Raw genomic sequence first — 19,177 nt, 5'->3', positions numbered from 1 at the left:
TCTCTCACTTTGTCACAGCTTACCCTTCCCCCTCCCCATATCCTCAAGTCCATTCTCTAGTAGGTTTGTGTCTTTATTCCCCTCTTACCCCTAGGTACTTCATGACATTGTTTTCTCTTATATTCCATATATATGTGTTAGCATATGGTATTTCTCTTTCTCTTTCTGACTTCCTTCACTCTGTATCACAAACTCTAGGTCCATCCACCTCACTGCAGATAACTCAATTTCGTTTCTTTCTATGGCTGAGTAATATTCCATTGTATATATGTGCCACATCTTCTTTATCCATTCATCCAATGATGGACACTTAGGTTGCTTCCATCTCCAGGCTATTGTAAATAGAGCTGCAATGAACATTTTGGTACATGACTCTTTTTGAATTATGGTTTTCTCAGGGTATATGCCCAGTAGTGGGATTGCTGGGTCATATGGTAGTTCTATTTGTAGTTTTTTAAGGAACCTCCATACTGTTCTCCATAGTGGCTGTACCAATTCACATTCCCACCAACAGTGCAAGAGTGTTCCCTTTTCTTCACACCCTCTCCAGGATTTATGGTTTGTAGATTTTTTGAATCATGGCCATTCTGACTGGTGTGAGATGATATCTCATTGTAGTTTTGATTTGCATTTCTCTAATGATTAATGATGTTGAGCATTCTTTCATGTGTTTGTTGGCAAACTGTATATCTTCTCTGGAGCAATGTCTGTTTACGGCTTCTGCCCATTTTTGGATTGGGTTGTTTGTTTTTTTTATTATTGAGCTGCATGAGCTGCTTGTAAATTTTGGAGATTAATCCTTTGTCAGTTGCTTCATTTGCAAATATTTTCACCCATTCTGAGGGTTGTCTTTTGGTCTTGTTTATGGTTTCCTTTGCTGTGCAAAAGCTTTGAAGTTTCATTAGGTCCCATTTGTTGTATTTTTGTTTTTATTTCCATTTCTCTGGAAGGTGGGTCCAAAAGGATCTTGCTGTGATTTATGTCATAGAGTGTTCTGCCTATGTTTTCCTCTAAGAGTTTGAGAGTTTCTGGGCTTACATTTAGGTCTTTAATCCATTTTGAGCTTATTTTTGTGTATGGTGTTAAGGAGTGTTCTAATCTGATACATTTACATGTACCTGTCCAGTTTTCCCAGCACCACTTATTGAAGAGGCTGTCCTTTCTCCACTGTACATTCCTGCCTCCTTTATCACAGATAAGGTGACCATATGTGCGTGGGTTTATCTCTGGGCTTTCTATCCTGTTCCATTGATCTATCTTTCTGTTTTTGTGCCAGTACCAAACAGTTTTGATTATTGTAGCTTTGTAGTATAGTCTGAAGTCAGGGAGCCTGATTCCTCCAGCTCCATTGCTCGTTCTCAAGATTGCTTTGGCTATTCGGGGTCTTTTGTGTTTCCATACAAATTGTGAAATTTTTTGTTCTTGTTCTGTGAAAAATGCCAGTGGTAGTTTGACAGGGATTGCACTGAATCTGTAGATTGCTTTGGGTAGTAGAGTCATTTTCACAATGTTGATTTTTCCAATCCAAGAACATGGTACATCTCTCCATCTATTTGTATCATCTTTAATTTCTTTCATCAGTGTCTTATAATTTTCTGCATACAGGTCTTTTGTCTCCTTAGGTAGGTTTATTCCTAGATATTTTATTCTTTTTGTTGCAATGGTAAATGGGAGTGTTTTCCTGATTTCACTTTCAGATTTTTCATCATTACTGTATAGGAATGCAAGAGATTTCTCTGCATTTATTTTGTATCCTGCTACTTTACCAAATTCATTGATTAGCTCTAGTAGTTTTCTGGTAGCATCTTTAGGATTCTCTATGTGTAGTATCATGTCATCTGCAAACAGTGACAGCTTTACTTCGTTTCCGATTTGGATTCCTTTTATTTCCCTTTCTTCTCTGATTGCTGTGGCTAAAACTTCCAAAACTATGTTGAATAAGAGTGGTGAGAGTGGGCAGCCTTGTCTTGTTCCTGATCTTAGTGGAAATGCTTTCAGTTTTTCACCATTGAGGACGAAGTTGGCTGTGGGTTTGTCATATATGGCCTTTATTATGTTGAGGAAAGTTCCCTCTATGCCTACTTTCTGCAGGGTTTTTATCATAAATGGGTGTTGAATTTTGTCGAAAGCTTTCTCTGCATCTTTTGAGATGACCATATGGTTTTTCTCCTTCAATTTGTTAATATGGTGTATCACATTGATTGATTTGCATATATTGAAGAATCCTTGCATTCCTGGAACAAACCCCACTTGATCATGGTGTATGATCCTTTTAGTGTGCTGTTGGATTCTGTTTGCTAGTATTTTGTTGAGAACTTTTGCATCTGTGTTCATCAGTGATATTGGCCTGTAGTTTTCTTTCTTTGTGACATTCTTGTCTGGTTTTGCTATTAGGGTGATGGTGGCCTCGTAGGATGAGTTTGGGAGTGTTCCTCCCTCTGCTATACTTTGGAAGAGTTTGAGAAGGATAGGTGTTAGCTCCTCTCTGAATGTTTGATAGAATTCGCCTGTGAAGCCATCTGGTCCTGGGATTTTGTTTGTTGGAAGATTTTTAATCACAGTTTCGATTTCAGTGCTTGTGATTGGTCTGTTCATACTTTCTGTTTCTTCCTGATTCAGTCTTGGCACAATGTGCATTTCTAAGAATTTGTCCATTTCTTCCAGGTTGTCCATTTTATTGGCATAGAGTTGCTTGTAGTAATCTCTCATGATGTTTTGTATTTCTGCAGTGTCAGTTGTTACTTCTCCTTTTTCATTTCTAATTCTATTGATTTGAGTCTTCTCCCTTTTTTCCTTGATGAGACTAGCTAATGGTTTATCAATTTTGTTTATCTTCTCAAAGAAGCAGCTTTTAGTTTTATTGATCTTTGCTATCGTTTCCTTCATTTCTTTTTCTTTTATTTCTGATCTGTTCTTTATGATTTCTTTCCTTCTGCTAACTTTGGGGTTTTTTTTCTCCTTCTTTCTCTAATTGCTTTAAATGCAAGGTTAGGTTGTTTATTCGAGATGTTTCCTGTTTCTTAATGTAGGATTGCATTGCTATAAACTTCCCTCTTAGAACTGCTTTTGCTACATCCCATAGGTGTTGGGGTCGTCGTGTCTCCATTTTCATTTGTTTCTAGGTATTTTTTGATTTCCTCAGTGGTCACTTTGTTATTAAGTAGTGAATTGTTTAGCCTCCATGTGCTTGTATTTTTTACAGATCTTTTCCTGTAATTGATATCTAGTCTCATAGCATTGTGGTCAGAAAAGACACTTGATACAATTTTAATTTTCTTAAATTTCCCAAGGCTTGATTTGTGACCCAAGATATGATCTATCCTGGAGAATGTTCCATGAGCACTTGAGAAAAATGTGTATTCTGTTGTATTTGGATGGAATGTCCTATAAATATCAGTTAAGTCTATCTTGTTTACTGTATCCTTTAAAGCTTGTGTTTCCTTATTTATTTTCATTTTGGATGATCTGTCCATTGGTGAAAGTGGGGTGTTAATGTCTCCTAGTATGAGTGTGTTACTGTTGATTTCCCTTTTTATGGCTGTTAGTATTCGCCTTATGTATTGAGGTGCTCCTATGTTGGGTGCATAAATATTTACAATTGTTATGTCTTCCTCTTGGATCGACCCCTTTATCATTATGTAGTGTACTTCTTAGTCTCTTGTAATAGTCTTTATTTTAAAGTATATTTTGTCTGATATAAGAATTGCTACTCCAGCTTTCTTTTGGATTCCATTTGCATGGAATATCTTTTTCCATCCCCTTACTTTCAGTCTGTATGTGTCTCTAGGTCTGAAGTGGGTCTCTTGTAGACAGCATATATATGGGTCTTGTTTTTGTATCCATTCAGCCAGTCTGTGTCTTTTGGTGGGAGCATTTAATCCATTTACATTTGAGTTAATTATCGATATGTATGTTCCTATTCCCCTTTTCTTAGTTGTTTTGGGTTTGTTATTATAGGTATTTTCCTTCTGTTTTGTTTCTTGCCTAGAGAAGTTCCTTTAGTATTTGTTGTAAAGCTGGTTTGTTGGTGCTGAACTCTCTCAGGTTTTGCATGTCTGTAAAGGTTTTAATTTCTCCATCAAATCCGAATGAGATCCTTGCTGGGTAGAGTAATCTTGGTTGTAGGTTTCTTTCTTTTTTTTTTTTTTTTTTTTTTTTTTTTTTTTTTTTGCGGTACGCGGGCCTCTCACTGTTGTGGCCTCTCCCGTTGCGGAGCACAGGCTCCGGATGCGCAGGCTCAGCGGCCATGGCTCACGGGCCCAGCCGCTCCGCGGCATATGGGATCCTCCCGGACCGGGGCACGAACCCGTATCCCCTGCATCGGCAGGCGGACTCTCAACCACTGCGCCACCAGGGAGGCCCTAGGTTTCTTTCCTTCATCGCTTGAAATATGTCCTGCCAGTCCTTTCTGGCTTGCAGAGTTTCTGCTGAAAGATCAGCTGTTAACCTTATGGGGATTCCCTTTTGTGTTATTTGTTGTTTTTCTGTTGCTGCTTTTAATATGTTTTCTTTGTATTTAATTTTTGACAGTTTAATTAATATGTGTCTTGGCATGTTTCTCCTTGGATTTATCCTGTACAGGACTCTCTGTGCTTCCTGGACTTGATTAACTGTTTCCTTTCCCATATTAGGGAAGTTTTCAACTGTAATCTCTTCAAATATCTTCTCAATCCCTTTCTTTTTCACTTCTTCTTCTGGGACCCCTATAATTCAAATGTTGGTGCGTTTAATGTTGTCCCAGAGGTCTCTGAGACTGTCCTCAGTTCTTTTCATTCTTTATTCTGCTCTGCAGTAGTTATTTCCACTATTTTATCTTCCAGGTCACTTATCCGTTCTTCTGCCTCAGTTATTCTGCTATTGATCACATCTAGAGTAATTTAAATTTCATTTATTGTGTTGTTCATCATTGCTTGTTTCATCTTTAGTTCTTCTAGGACCTTGTTAAACGTTTCTTGTATCTTCTCCATTCTATTTCCAAGATTTTGGATATCTTTACTGTCATTATTGTGAATTCTTTTTCAGGTAGACTGCCTATTTCCTCTTCATTTGTTAGGTCTGGTGGGTTTTTATCTTGATCCCTCATCTGCTGTGTTTTTCTGTCTTCTCATTTTGCTTATCTTACTGTGTTTGGGGTCTCCTTTTTGTGGGCTGCAGGTTCGTAGTTCCCATTGTTTTTGGTGTCTGTCTCCACTGGCTAAAGTTGGTTCAGTGGGTTGTGTAGTCTTCCTGGTGGAGGGGACTAGTGCCTGTGTTCTGGTGTATGAGGCTGGATTTTATCTTTCTGGTGGGCAGGTCCACGTCTGGTGGTGTGTTTTGGGGTGTCTGTAGACTTACTATGAATTTAGGCAGCCTCTCTGCTAATGGGTGGGGTTGTGTTCCTGTCTTACTAGTTGTTTGGCATAGGGTGTCCAGCACTGGAGCTTGCTGGTCGTTGAGTGAAGCTGGGTGTTGGCGTTCAGATGGAGATCTCTCGGAGGTTTTCGCCATTTGATATTACGTGGAGATGGCAGGTCTCTTGTGGACCCGTGTCGTGAAGTTGCCTCTCCCACCTCAGAGGCACAGCACTGACTCCTGGCTGCAGCACCAAGACCCTTTCATCCACACAGCTCAGAATAAAAGGGAGAAAAAGTAGAAAGGAAGGAAGAAAGAAAAAAGAGAGGAAAGAAGGAAGAGAGGAAGGTAGGAAGGAAGAAAGAAAGGGGATAAAATAAAATAAAGTTCACAGGCGAATTCTATCAAACATTTAGAGAAGAGCTAACACCTATCCTTCTCAAACTCTTCCAAAATATAGCAGAGGGAGGAGCACTCCCAAACTCATTCTACGAGGCCAACATCACCTTGATACCAAAACCAGGCAAGGATGTCACATGGAAAGAAAACTACAGGCGAATATCACTGATGAACATAGATGCAAAAATCCTCAACAAAATACTAGCAAACAGAATCCAACAGCACATTAAAAGGATCATACACCATGATCAACTGGGGTTTATTCCAGGAATGCAAGGTTTCTTCAATATATGCAAATTAATCAATGTGATACACCATATTAACAAATTGAAGGAGAAAACCCAAACCCATATGATCATCTCAATAGATGCAGAGAAAGCTTTCGACAAAATTCAACACCCATTTATGATAAAAACCCTGCAGGAAGTAGGCATAGAGGGAACTTTCCTCAACATAATAAAGGCCATATATGACAAACCCACAGCCAACATCATCCTCAATGGTGAAAAACTGAAACCATTTCCACTAAGATCAGGAACAAGACAAGGCTGCCCACTCTCACCACTCTTATTCAACTTAGTTTTGGAAGTTTTAGCTGCAGCAATCAGAGAAGAAAAGGAAATAAAAGGAATCCAAATTGGAAAAGAAGAAGTAAAGCTGTCACTGTTTGCAGATGACATGATACTACACATAGAGAATCCTAAAGATGCTACCAGAAAACTACTAGACCTAATCAATGAATTTAGTAAAGTAGCAGGATACAAAATAAATGCAGAGAAATCTCTGGCATTCCTGTACACTAATGATGAAAAATCTGAAAGTGAAATCAAGAAAACACTCCCATTTACCATTGCAACAAAAAGAATAAAATATCTAGGAATAAACCTACCTAAGGAGACAAAAGACCTGTATGCAGAAAATTATAAGACACTGATGAAAGAAATTAAAGATGATACAAATAGATGGAGAGATATACCATGCTCCTGGATTGGAAGAATCAATATTGTGAAAATGACTCTACTACCCAAAGCAATCTACAGATTCAATGCAATCCCTATCAAACTACCACTGGCATTCTTCACAGAACTAGAACAAAAAATTTCAAAATTTGTTTTGAAAAACAAAAGACCCCGAATAGCCAAAGCAATCTTGAGAACGAAACACGGAGCTGGAGGAATCAGGCTCCCTGACTTCAGACTATACTACAAAGCTACAGTAATCAAGACAGTGTGGTACTGGCACAAAAACAGAAAGATAGATCAATGGAACAGGATAGAAAGCTCAGAGATAAACCCACGCACATATGGTCAACTTACCTTTGATAAAGGAGGCAGGAATGTACAGTGGAGAAAGGACAGCCTCTTCAATAAGTGGTGCTGGGAAAACTGGACAGGAACATGTAAAAGTATGAGATTAGATCATTCCCTGACACCATACACAAAAATAAGCTCAAAATGGATTAAAGACCTAAATGTAAGCCCAGAAACTCTCAAACTCTTAGAGGAAAACATATGCAGAACACTCTATGACATAAATCACAGCAAGATCCTTTTGGACACACCTCCTAGAGAAACGGAAATAAAAACAAAGATAAACAAATGGGACCTAATGAAACTTAAAAGCTTTTGCACAGCAAAGGAATCCATAAACAAGACCAAAAGAGAACCCTCAGAATGGGAGAAAATATTTGCAAATGAAGCAACTGACAAAGGATTAATCTCCAAAATGTATAAGCAGCTCATGCAGCTCAATAGCAAAAAAGCAAACAACCCAATCCAAAAATGGGCGGAAGACTTAAATAGGCATTTCTCCAAAGAAGATACACAGACTGCCAACAAACTCATGAAAGAATGCTCAACATCATTAATCATTAGATAAATGCAAATCAAAACTACAATGAGGTATCATCTCACACCAGTCAGAATGGCCATCATCAAGAAATCTAGAAACAATAAATGCTGGAGAGGGTGTGGAGAAAAGGGAACACTCTTGCACTGCTGGTGGGAATGTGAATTGGCACAGCCACTATGGAGAACAGTATGGAGGTTCCTTAAAACACTAAAAATAGAACTACCATATGACCCAGCAATCCCACTACTAGGCATATACCCTGAGAAAACCATAATTCAAAAAGAAACATGCACCAAAATGTTCATAGTAGCTCTATTCACAATAGCCCGGAGATGGAAACAGCCTAAGTGTCCATCATCGGATGAATGGATAAAGAAGATGTGGCACATATATACAATGGAATATTACTCAGCCATTAAAAGAAACAAAATTGAGTTATTTGTAGTGAAGTGGATGGACCTAGAGTCTTTCATACAGAGTGAAGTAAGTCAGAAAGAGAAAGACAAATACCGTATGCTAACACATATGTATGGAATTTAAGAAAAAAAAATGTCATGAAGAACCTAGGGGTAAAACAGGAATAAAGACACAGACCTACTTGAGAATGGACTTGACCATATGGGGAGGGGGAAGGGTAAGCTGTGACAAAGCGAAAGAGAGGCATGGACATACACAGTACCAAACGTAAGGTCGATAGATAGTGGGAAGCAGCCGCATAGCACAGGGAGATTAGCTCGGTGCTTTGTGACCACCTGGAGGGGTGGGATAGGGAGGGTGGGAGGGAGGGAGACGCAAGAGGGAAGGGATGGGGGAACAGATGTATATGTATGACTGATTCACTTTGTTATAAAGCAGAAACTAATAAATAAATATATAAATAAAGCTGCTATGAACAATGATGCACAAAAAATAAAAAATAAAATAAAGTAAGATAAAATAAAGTTATTAAAATAAAAAATAATTATTAAGAAAAAAATATAAAAACGGACAGATAGAACCCTAGGACTAATTATGCAAGCAAAGCTATACAGACAAAATCTCACACATAAGCATATACATACACACTTAGAAAAAGAGGAAAAGGGGAAAAAATAATAAATCTTGTTCTCAAAGTCCACCTCCTCAATTTTGGATGATTCTTTGTCTATTCATGTATTCCACAGATGCTAGGTACATCAAGTTGATTGTGGAGCTTTAATCCACTGCTCCTGAGGCTACTGGTAGAGATTTCACTTTCTCTTATTTGTTCGCACAGCTCCCGGGGCTCAGCTTTGGATTTGGCCCTGCCTCTGCGTGTAGGTCTCCGGAGGGCGTCTGTTCTTCGCTCAGACAGGATGGGGTTAAAGGAGCCACTGATTCGGGGACTCTGGCTCACTCAGGCCCGGGGGAGGGAGGGGCACGATGCGGAGCGAGACTGCGGCGGCAGAGGGCAGCATGATGTTGCACCAGGCTGAGGTGCGTCGTGCATTCTCCTGGGGAAGTTGTCCCTGGATCCCGGGACCCTGGCAGTGGCAGGCTGCACAGGCTCCCCGGAAGGGAGGTGTGGATAGTGACCTGTGCTCACACACAGGCTTCTTGGTGGCGGCCGCAGCGGCCTTAGCATCTTATATGCCTGTCTCTGGGGTCCGCGCTCTTAGCCGCCGCTCGCGGCCATCTCTGGAGCTCCTTTAAGCAGTGCTCTGAATCCTCTCTCCTCGCGCACCAGGAAACAAAGAGGGAAGAAAAAGTCTCTTGCCTCTTCGGCAGGTCCAGACTTTTCCCCGGACTCCCTCCCAGCTAGCCGTGGTGCACTAGCCCCTTCAGGCTGTGTCCACGCCACCAACCCCAGCCCTCTACCTGGGATCTGACCGAAGCTGGAGCCTCAGCTCTCAGCCCCCGCCCGCCCCGGTGGGTGAGCAGACAAGCCTCTCGGGCTGATGAGTGCCGGTCGGCACCGATCCTCTGTGCGGGAATCTCTCTGCTTTGCCCTCCACACCCCTGTTGCTGAGCTCTCCTCCGTGGCTCCGAAGCTGCCCCCCTCCGCCACCTGCAGTCTCCTCCAGTGAAGGGGCTTCCTAGTGTGTGGAAACCTTTCCTCCTTCACAGCTCCCTCCCGCTGGTGCAGGTCCCGTCCCTATTCTGTTGTCTCTGTTTTTTCTTTTGCCCTACCCAGGTGCGTGGGGAGTTTCTTGCTTTTTGGGTGGTCTGAGGTCTTCTGCCAGCGTTCAGTAGGTGTTCTGTAGGAGCTGTTCCACGTGTAGATGTATTTCTGGTGTATCTGTGGGGAGGAAGGTGATCTCCGCGTCTTACTCTTCCGCCATCTTCCCCCTCTCCTCAAAGGATTTCTTTCTTGATCTGAAGCACATTTTACATTTCACAGTCTCTCCCCTCCCTCATTTGCAATGGGTCTCCAGCTAGTTATGTCATGAATGTTTTATGTGATCATCAACAATTACATTTCAAATACACAGTTACCTCTTGGAGCATCTTAAAACTTCCTAGCGATTTCTGTTTTCTGGATTTTGAGAGCAGATCATCAAGCCTTCGATCAGATCATAGTAAAGCCAGTTTAATGGCAGGTCTTTGGTAGCCTCTAAAACCTGAAGACACACAGGTGGATCATGACTACATAAAGGGCTGACATGTCAGGCTCTGCCTTTTTCTGTGCAGTGGACCCCTGAATGAATTTCTGCCCCCAAACAGAACAAAATGAAATAATCTCTTTTTTCTTTTTAATTGGGTTGTTGTTCAGTCTTGTATTTCAACAGTAAATCGAAGTGGTTGCTTCCTTTTACTACGTACAGTTCTACACTGGGAAATGCCCTTTTTATTGACAATGGCTGACTGTCTCCTATGTTGCACTGTCAGTATCTAGATGCTTCCTGTTTTAAAGAGGATATGTTACTGCTTTTCCAAATCTAGAGTTTAAAACGGAAGCAATGTGTTATATTAGCTAATTTTATTTTATTTTATTTTTTGCAGGTTTCTGGAAAGTGCCTTTTCTGAAAACTCTGCTGATTGGATTCCACTTTGGAGCTGCCTCTTTATAAACCCCTCTCCCTACCACCATCACTGCCACCTCTCCCCGCCCCGCCCCCGCAAAAAAACCCTGGTGTGCTTGTAGTTCATTCTCAGCAACTCGTTCATTCTTTTTTTCTTTGATTCTCAATTTTCATAGTCATTTTTCCTTCTCCCGATACTGCAGCAAAAAAAATTGCAGTTGTATCATCCTACCAATCTTAATCTTTAAAGCCAAGAGATAGGTAAAAAAACTTTTCTCCCCTTGACCTGAGACCATTCCACACATTGACAGGCAGCCAGCAGCATATGCTTTTTGCAATAATAATTGAAAATATCAACTGGAGAGCACAGAATCCTTTTGAAACTCTGCCAGTTGTTTGAAGTAACTTCAGCAGAGGAAAAAAATAAAGCACACAATATCTTAACCTTGACTGCTGCCCTCTTAGGAGTTGGTCTCTGGTTTGACTTTTAGTTACTCTGATACGATTTTTATTTTATAGTGGGCTTTTTGTTTGACTAGACCAAATTTGACTTAAATGAAAACTTAAGTGCTAACAAAGAAACATTTCACCAAAGCAACCAGTTATCTCTTCACATTTAGCTTGAATTTATTTTTAACCTTTCAACAACAGCAGTAATAGTGTTCTAGAGAGGGTGCACTTGATTTCAACTTTGCTTTCAATATGACGACTGTCACTATTGCCCTGGTTCGTGATACCAAGTGGCTGACTTTGGAAGTCTGTAGAGAATTTCAGAGAGGAACCTGCTCTCGAGCTGATGCAGATTGCAAGTTTGCCCATCCACCAAGAGTTTGCCATGTGGAAAATGGTCGTGTGATGGCTTGTTTTGATTCTTTAAAGGTGAGTCTCATCTAAATGCACATCATTTTTAATTGAAACTTGTTGATTTCTGGGTTTTTTTTGAAATATGTTGTGCCTTGAAATTAATCAAGTTAATAATAGCATGAAAGCAGTAAGTTTGGGGTTTTTTAAATTTTTTTATTTTTATTAGTTTCTGCTTTATAACAAAGTGAATCAGTCATACATATACATCTGTTCCCACATCCCTTCCCTCCTGCATCTCCCTCCCTCCCACCCTCCCTATCCCACCCCTCCAGGCGATCACAAAGCACCGAGCTGATCTCCCTGTGCTATGCGGCTGCTTCCCACTATCTATCTACCTTACGCTTGATAGTGTATATATGTCCATGCCTCTCTTTTGCTTTGACACAGCTTACCCTTCCCCCTCCCCATATCCTCAAATCCATTCTCAAGTAGTTCTGTGTCTTTATTCCTGTTTTACCCCTAGGTTCTTCATGACATTTTTTTTTCTTAAATTCCATATATATGTGTTAGCATACAGTATTTGTCTTTCTCTTTCTGACTTACTTCACTCTGTATGAAAGACTCTAGGTCCATCCACTTCACTACAAATAACTCAATTTTGTTTCCTTTAATGGCTGAGTAATATTCCATTGTATATATGTGCCACATCTTCTTTATCCATTCATCCGATGATGGACACTTAGGTTGTTTCCATCTCCGGGCTATTGTGAATAGAGCTGCTATGAACATTTTGGTACATGTCTCTTTTTGAATTATGGTTTTCTCAGGGTATATGCCTAGTAGTGGGATTGCTGGGTCATATGGTAGTTCTATTTTTAATTTTTTAAGGAACCTCCATACTGTTCTCCATAGTGGCTGTGCCAATTCACATTCCCACCAGCAGTGCAAGAGTGTTCCCTTTGCTCTACACCCTCTCCAGCATTTATTGTTTCTAGATTTCTTGATGATGGCCATTCTGACTGGTGTGAGATGATATCTCATTGTAGTTTTGATTTGCATTCCTCTAATGATTAATGATGTTGAGCATTCTTTCATGAGTTTGTTGGCAGTCTGTATATCTTCTTTGGAGAAATGCCTATTTAAGTCTTCTGCCCATTTTTGGATTGGGTTGTTTGCTTTTTTGTTGTTGAGCTGCATGAGCTGCTTATAAATTTTGGAGATTAATCCTTTGTCAGTTGCTTCATTTGCAAATATTTTCTTCCATTCTGAGGGTTGTCTTTTGGTCTTGTTTATGGTTTCCTTTGCTGTGCAAAAGCTTTGAAGTTTCATTAGGTCCCATTTGTTTATCTTTGTTTTTATTTCCATTTCTCTAGGAGGTGGGTCCAAAAGGATCTTGCTGTGATTTATGTCATAGAGTGTTCTGCATATGTTTTCCTCTAAGAGTTTGAGAGTTTCTGGGCTTACATTTAGGTCTTTAATCCATTTTGAGCTTATTTTTGTGTATGGTGTCAGGGAATGATCTAATCTCATACTTTTACATGTTCCTGTCCAGTTTTCCCAGCACCACTTATTGAAGAGGCTGTCCTTTCTCCACTGTACATTCCTGCCTCCTTTATCAAAGATAAGTTGACCATATGTGCGTGGGTTTATCTCTGGGCTTTCTGTCCTGTTCCATTGATCTATCTTTCTGTTTTTGTGCCAGTACCACACTGTCTTGATTACTGTAGCTTTGTAGTATAGTCTGAAGTCAGGGAGCCTGATTCCTCCAGCTCCGTGTTTCGTTCTCAAGATTGCTTTGGCTATTCGGGGTCTTTTGTTTTTCAAAACAAATTTTGAAATTTTTTGTTCTAGTTCTGTGAAGAATGCCAGTGGTAGTTTGATAGGGATTGCATTGAATCTGTAGATTGCTTTGGGTAGTAGAGTCATTTTCACAATATTGATTCTTCCAATCCAGGAGCATGGTATATCTCTCCATCTATTTGTATCATCTTTAATTTCTTTCATCAGTGTCTTATAATTTTCTGCATACAGGTCTTTTGTCTCCTTAGGTAGGTTTATTCCTAGATATTTTATTCTTTTTGTTGCAATGGTAAATGGGAGTGTTTTCTTGATTTCACTTTCAGATTTTTCATCATTAGTGTACAAGAATGCAAGAGATTTCTGTGCATTAATTTTGTATCCTGCTACTTTACCAAATTCATTGATTAGGTCTAGTAGTTTTCTGGTAGCATCTTTAGGATTCTCTATGTGTAGTATCATGTCATCTGCAAACAGTGACAGCTTTACTTCTTCTTTTCCAATTTGGATTCCTTTTATTTCCTTTTCTTCTCTGATTGCTGTGGCTAAAACTTCCAAAACTAAGTTGAATAAGAGTGGTGAGAGTGGGCAGCCTTGTCTTGTTCCTGATCTTAGCGGAAATGGTTTCAGTTTTTCACCATTGAGGCTGTGGGTTTGTCATATATGGCCTTTATTATGTTGAGGAAAGTTCCCTGTATGCCTACTTTCTGCAGGGTTTTTATCATAAATGGGTGTTGAATTTTGTTGAAAGCTTTCTCTGCATCTATTGAGATGCTCATATGGGTTTGGGTTTTCTCCTTCAATTTGTTAATATGGTGTATCACATTGATTGATTTGCGTATATTGAAGAATCCTTGCATTCCTGGAATAAACCCCACTTGATCATGGTGTATGATCCTTTTAATGTGCTGTTGGATTCTGTTTGCTAGTATTTTGTTGAGGATTTTTGCATCTATGTTCATCAGTGATATTGGCCTGTAGTTTTCTTTCTTTGTGACATTCTTGTCTGGTTTTGGTATCAAGGTGATGGTGGCCTCGTAGAATGAGTTTGGGAGTGTTCCTCCCTCTGCTATACTTTGGAAGAGTTTGAGAAGGATAGGTGTTAGCTCTTCTCTAAATGTTTGATAGAATTCGCCTGTGAAGCCATCTGGTCCTGGGATTTTGTTTGTTGGAAGATTTTTAATCACAGTTTCAATTTCAGTACTTGTGATTGGTCTATTCATATTTTCTATTTCTTCCTGATTCGGTCTGGGAAGGTTGTGATTTTCTAAGAATTTGTCCATTTCTTCCAGGTTGTCCATTTTATTGGCGTAGAGTTTCTTGTAGTAATCTCTCATGATCTTTTGTATTTCTGCAGTGTCAGTTGTTACTTCTCCTTTTTCATTTCTAATTCTATTGATTTGAGTCTTCTCCCTTTTTTTCTTGATGAGTCTGGCTAAAGGTTTATCAATTTTGTTTATCTTCTCAAAGAACCAGCTTTTAGTTTTATTGATCTTTGCTATCGTTTCCTTCACTTCTTTTTCATTTATTTCTGATCTGATCTTTATGATTTCTTTCCTTCTGCTAACTTTGGGGGTTTTTTGTTCTTCTTTCTCTAATTGCTTTAGGTGCAGGGTCAGGTTGTTTACTCGAGATGTTTCCTGTTTCTTAAGGTGGGATTGTATTGCTGTAAACTTCCCCCTTAGAACTGCTTTTGCTGCGTTCCATAGGTTTTGGGTCGTCGTGTCTCCATTGTCATTTGTTTCTAGGTATTTTTTTATTTCCTCTTTGATTTCTTCAGTGATCACTTCGTTATTGAGTAGTGTATTGTTTAGCCTCCATGTGTTTGTAGTTTTTACAGATTTTTTCCTGTAATTGATGTCTAGTCTTATAGCATTGTGGTCGAAAAAGGTTCTTGATACCATTTCAATTTGCTTAAATTTACCGAGGCTTGTTTTGTGACCCAAGATATGATCTATCCTGGAGAATGTTCCATGAGCACTTGAGAAAAATGTGCATTCTGTTGTTTTTGGATGGAATGTCCTATAAATATCAATTAAGTCCATCTTGTTTAATGTATCATTTAAAGCTTGTGTTTCCTTATTTATTTTCATTTTGGATGATCTGTCCATTGGTGAAAGTGGGGTGTTAAAGTCCCCTACTATGAGTGTGTTACTGTCGATTTCCCCTTTTATGGCTGTTAGTATTTGCCTTATGTATTGAGGTGCTCCTATGTTGGGTGCATAAATATTTACAATTGTTAAATCTTCTTCTTGGATCGACCCCTTTATCATTATGTAGTGTCCTTCTTTGTCTCTTCTAATAGTCTTTATTTTAAAGTCTATTTTGTCTGATATAAGAATTGCTACTCCAGCTTTCTTTTGATTTCCATTTGCATGGAATATCTTTTTCCATCCCCTTACTTTCAATCTGTATGTGTCCCTAGGTCTGAAGTGGGTCTCTTGTAGACAGCATATATATGGGTCTTGTTTTTGTATCCATTCAGCCAATCTGTGTCTTTTGGTGGGAGCATTTAGTCCATTTACATTTAAGGTAATTATTGATATGTATGTTCTTATTCCCATTTCCTTAATTGTTTTGGGTTTGTTATTGTAGGTATTTTCCTTCTGTTGTGTTTCTTGCCTAGAGTAGTTCCTTTAGCATTTGTTGTAAAGCCGGTTTGGTGTTGCTGAACTCTCAGCTTTTGCTTGTCTGTAAAGGTTGTAATTTCTCCATCAAATCTGAATGAGATCCTTGCTGGGTAGAGTAATCTTGGTTGCAGGTTTTTCTCCTTCATCACTTTAATTATGTCCTGCCACTCCCTTCTGGCTTGTAGAGTTTCTGCTGAGAGATCAGCTGTTAACCTGATGGGGATTCCCTTGTGTGTTATTTGTTGTTTTTCCTTTGCTGCTTTTAATATGATTTCTTTGTGTTTAATTTTTGACAGTTTGATTAATATGTGTCTTGGCGTATTTCTCCTTGGATTTATTCTGTATGGGACTCTATGTGCCTCCTGGACTTGATTAACTATTTCCTTTCCTATATTAGGGAAGTTTTCAACTATAATCTCTTCAAATATTTTCTCAGTCCCTTTCTTTTTCTCTTCTTCTTCTGGAACCCCTATAATTCGAATGTTGGTGCGTTTAATGTTGTCCCAGAGGTCTCTGAGACTGTCCTCTGTTCTTTTCATTCTTTTTTCTTTATTTTGCTCTGCATCAGTTATTTCCACTATTTTATCTTCCACCTCACTTATCCGTTCTTCTGCCTCAGTTATTCTCTATTGATCCCATCTAGAGTATTTTTCATTTCATTTATTGTGTTTTTAATCGATGCTTGATTCATCTTTAGTTCTTCTAGATCCTTGTTAACTGTTTCTTGCATTTTGTCTATTCTATTTCCAAGATTTTGGATCTTGGAAATAGAATCTTGGATCATCTTTACAATCATTATTCTGAATCCTTTTTCAGGTAGACTGCCTATATTACCTCTTCATTTGTTAGGTCTGGTAGGTTTTTATCTTGCTCATTCACCTGCTGTGTGTTTTTCTGTCTTCTCATTTTGCTTATCTTACTGTGTTTGGGGTCTCCCTTTTGCAGGCTGCAGATTCGTAGTTCCCTTTGTTTTTGGTGTTTGTCCCCAGTGGCTAAGGTTGTTTCAGTAGTTTGTGCAGGCTTCCTGGTGGGGGGGACTAGTGCCTGTGTTCTGGTGGTTGAGGCTCGATCTTGTCTTTCTGGTGGACAGGTCCACGCCTGGTGGTGTGTTTTGGGGTGCCTGTGGCCTTATTATGTTTTTAGGCAGCCTCTCTGCTAATGGGTGGGGTTGTGTTCCTGTCTTGCTAGTTGCTTGGCATAGGGTGACCCGCACTGTAGCTTGCTGGTCATTGACTGAAGCTGGGTGCTGGTGTTGAGATGGAGATCTCTAGGAGATTTTCGCCGCTTGATATTATGTGGAGCTGTGAGGTCTCTTGTGGATCCGTGTCCTGAAGTTGGCTCTCCCACTTCAGAGGCACAGTACTGACTCCTGGCTGCCGCACCAAGAGCCTTTCATCTACCCAGCTCAGAATAAAAGGGAGAAAAAGTTGAAAGAAAGAATTAGTAGAAGAAAGAGAGAGAGAAAGAAAGGAAGAAGGAAAGAAAGGAAGGAAGGAAGGAAGAAAGGAGGGAGGGAGGGAGGAAGGATGGAAAGGAAGAAAGAAAGGAGGGAGGGAGGGAGGAATGAAAGAAAAAGAGTGAATGGAAGAAGGGAGGGAGGAAGGAAAGAAAGAAAGAGGCAGGAGGGAGGGAGGGAGGAAGGAACGAAAAAGAAAGAGTGAAAGGAAGGAAGGAGGGAGGGAGGAAGGAAAGAAAGAAAGACAGGAGGGAGGGAGGGAGGAGGGACGGAAAGAAAGAAAGGAGGGAGGGAGCGAGGAAGGAAAGAAAAAGAAAGAGTGAAAGGAAGGGAGGGAGGCAGGGAGGAAGGAAAGACAGACAGGAGGGAGGGAGGGAGGAAGGACAGAAGAAAGAAAGAAAGAAAGGAGGGAGGGAGAGAGGAAGGAAAGAAAAAGAAAGTGAAAGGAGGAAAGAAAAAGAAAGTGAAAGGAAGAAAGAAGGGAGAGAGGGAGGGAGGAAAGAAAGAAAGGGAGGGAGGGAGGAAGGAAAGAAAAAAAAAGTGAAAGGAAGAAGGGAGGGAGGAAGGAAAGAAAGAAAGAAAGGGGCGGAGGGAGGGAGGAAGGGAAGGTAGAAAAAATAGAAGATAAAGTAAAATAGAATAAAGTATAAAATATAGTAGCGTTATTAAAAATAAAACAGTAATTTTTGAAAAAAAAACAACGGACCGATAGAACCCTGGGACCTATGATGGAAGCAAAGCTATACAGTGAAAATCTCACACAGAAGCATACACATACACATTCACAAAAAGAGAAAAGGGGGAAAAATCGAAAATCTTGCTCTCAAAGTCCACCTCCTCAATTTGGGATGATTCGCTGTCCATTCATGCACTGCACAGATGCAGGGCACATCAAGCGGACCGTGGAGCTTTAATCCGCTGACTCCGAGGCTACACAGAGAGATTTCCCTGTCTCTTCTCTGCTCTCACAGCTCCCGGGTCTCAGCCTTGGACCGGGCCCCGCCTCTGCGCGTAGGTCGCCGGAGGGCGTCCGTTCTTTGCTCAGACAGGACTGGTTTAAAGGAGCCGCTGATTCGGGGGCTCTGGCTCACTCAGGCCGAGGGGAGGGAGGGGCACGCAGTGCGGGGCGGGCCTGCGGCGGCAGAGGCCGGCGTGACGTTGCACCAGCCCGAGGTGCTCCGTGTGCTTTCCCAGGTAAGCAGTCCCTGGGTCCCGGGACCCCGGCAGTGGCAGGCTGCACAGGCTCCCCGGAAGGGGGGTGTGTGGACAGTGACCTGCACTCGCACACAGGCCTTGTGGCGGCGGCAGCAGCAGCCCCAGCGTCCCACGCCCGTCTCCGGGGTCCACGCCTTTAGCCGTGGCTCGCGCCTGTCTCTGTAGCTTCTTTAAGCAGCGCTCTTAATGCCCTCTCTTCGCGCACCAGGAAACAAAAGGGAAGAAAAAGTCTCTTGCCTCTTCGGCAGCTCCACACTTTTTCCCCGGACTCCCTCTGGGCAAGCCGTGGCGCACTAGACCCTTCAGGCTGTGTTCACGCTGCCAACCCCAGTCCTCTCCCTGCGCTCCGACCGAAGCCCGAGCCTTAGCTCCCAGCCCCGCCCGCCCTGGCGGCCGAGCAGAGCAGACAAGCCTCTCGGGCTGGTGTGTGCCTGAGGGCACCGATCCTCTGTGCGGGAATCTCTCCGCTTTGCCCTCCACACCCCTGTTGCTGTGCTCTCCTCCGCTACTCCGAGGCTTTCCGCCTCCGCCACCCGCAGTCTCCGCCCGCGAAGGGGCTTCTAGTGTGTGGAAACCTTTGCTCCTTCACGGCTCCCTCCCTCTGGTGCAGGTCCCGTCCCTATCCTTTTGTCTCTTTATTCTTTTTTCTTTTGCCCTACCCAGGTATGTGGGGAGTTTCTTGCCTTTTGGGGGGTCTAAGGTCTTATGTCAGC

At 41.2% G+C, this 19,177-nt stretch overlaps 1 protein-coding gene across 6 annotated transcripts in view; it reads left to right on the top strand.

Annotated features, from left to right (window-relative positions):
• Positions 1 to 19,177, top strand: part of MBNL3 (muscleblind like splicing regulator 3) — a 131,800-nt gene that overhangs the window by 51,995 nt on the left and 60,628 nt on the right. For 3 of the 6 annotated variants that reach the window (XM_082610866.1, XM_082610868.1, XM_082610869.1), the window contains exon 2: positions 10,543 to 10,672. Coding sequence is in view for 2 of the 6 variants with exons in the window: in XM_082610865.1 (XP_082466991.1) it covers positions 11,265 to 11,441 (177 nt within the window). In the remaining 4 variants the exon portion in view is untranslated. Of the gene's footprint in view, positions 1 to 10,542; positions 10,673 to 10,772; positions 11,442 to 19,177 lie in introns of those variants that run through there. The other 3 variants (XR_014292572.1, XM_082610865.1, XM_082610864.1) reach the window with 1 other exon arrangement.

The sequence above is a fragment of the Mesoplodon mirus genome (assembly GCF_964341445.2).
Source record: "Mesoplodon mirus genome assembly, chromosome: X".
Classification (NCBI taxonomy): Eukaryota; Metazoa; Chordata; class Mammalia; order Artiodactyla; family Ziphiidae; genus Mesoplodon; species Mesoplodon mirus.
The sequence above is the reverse complement of the archived record's forward strand: the minus strand, read 5'-3'. Positions and strand labels throughout refer to the sequence as shown.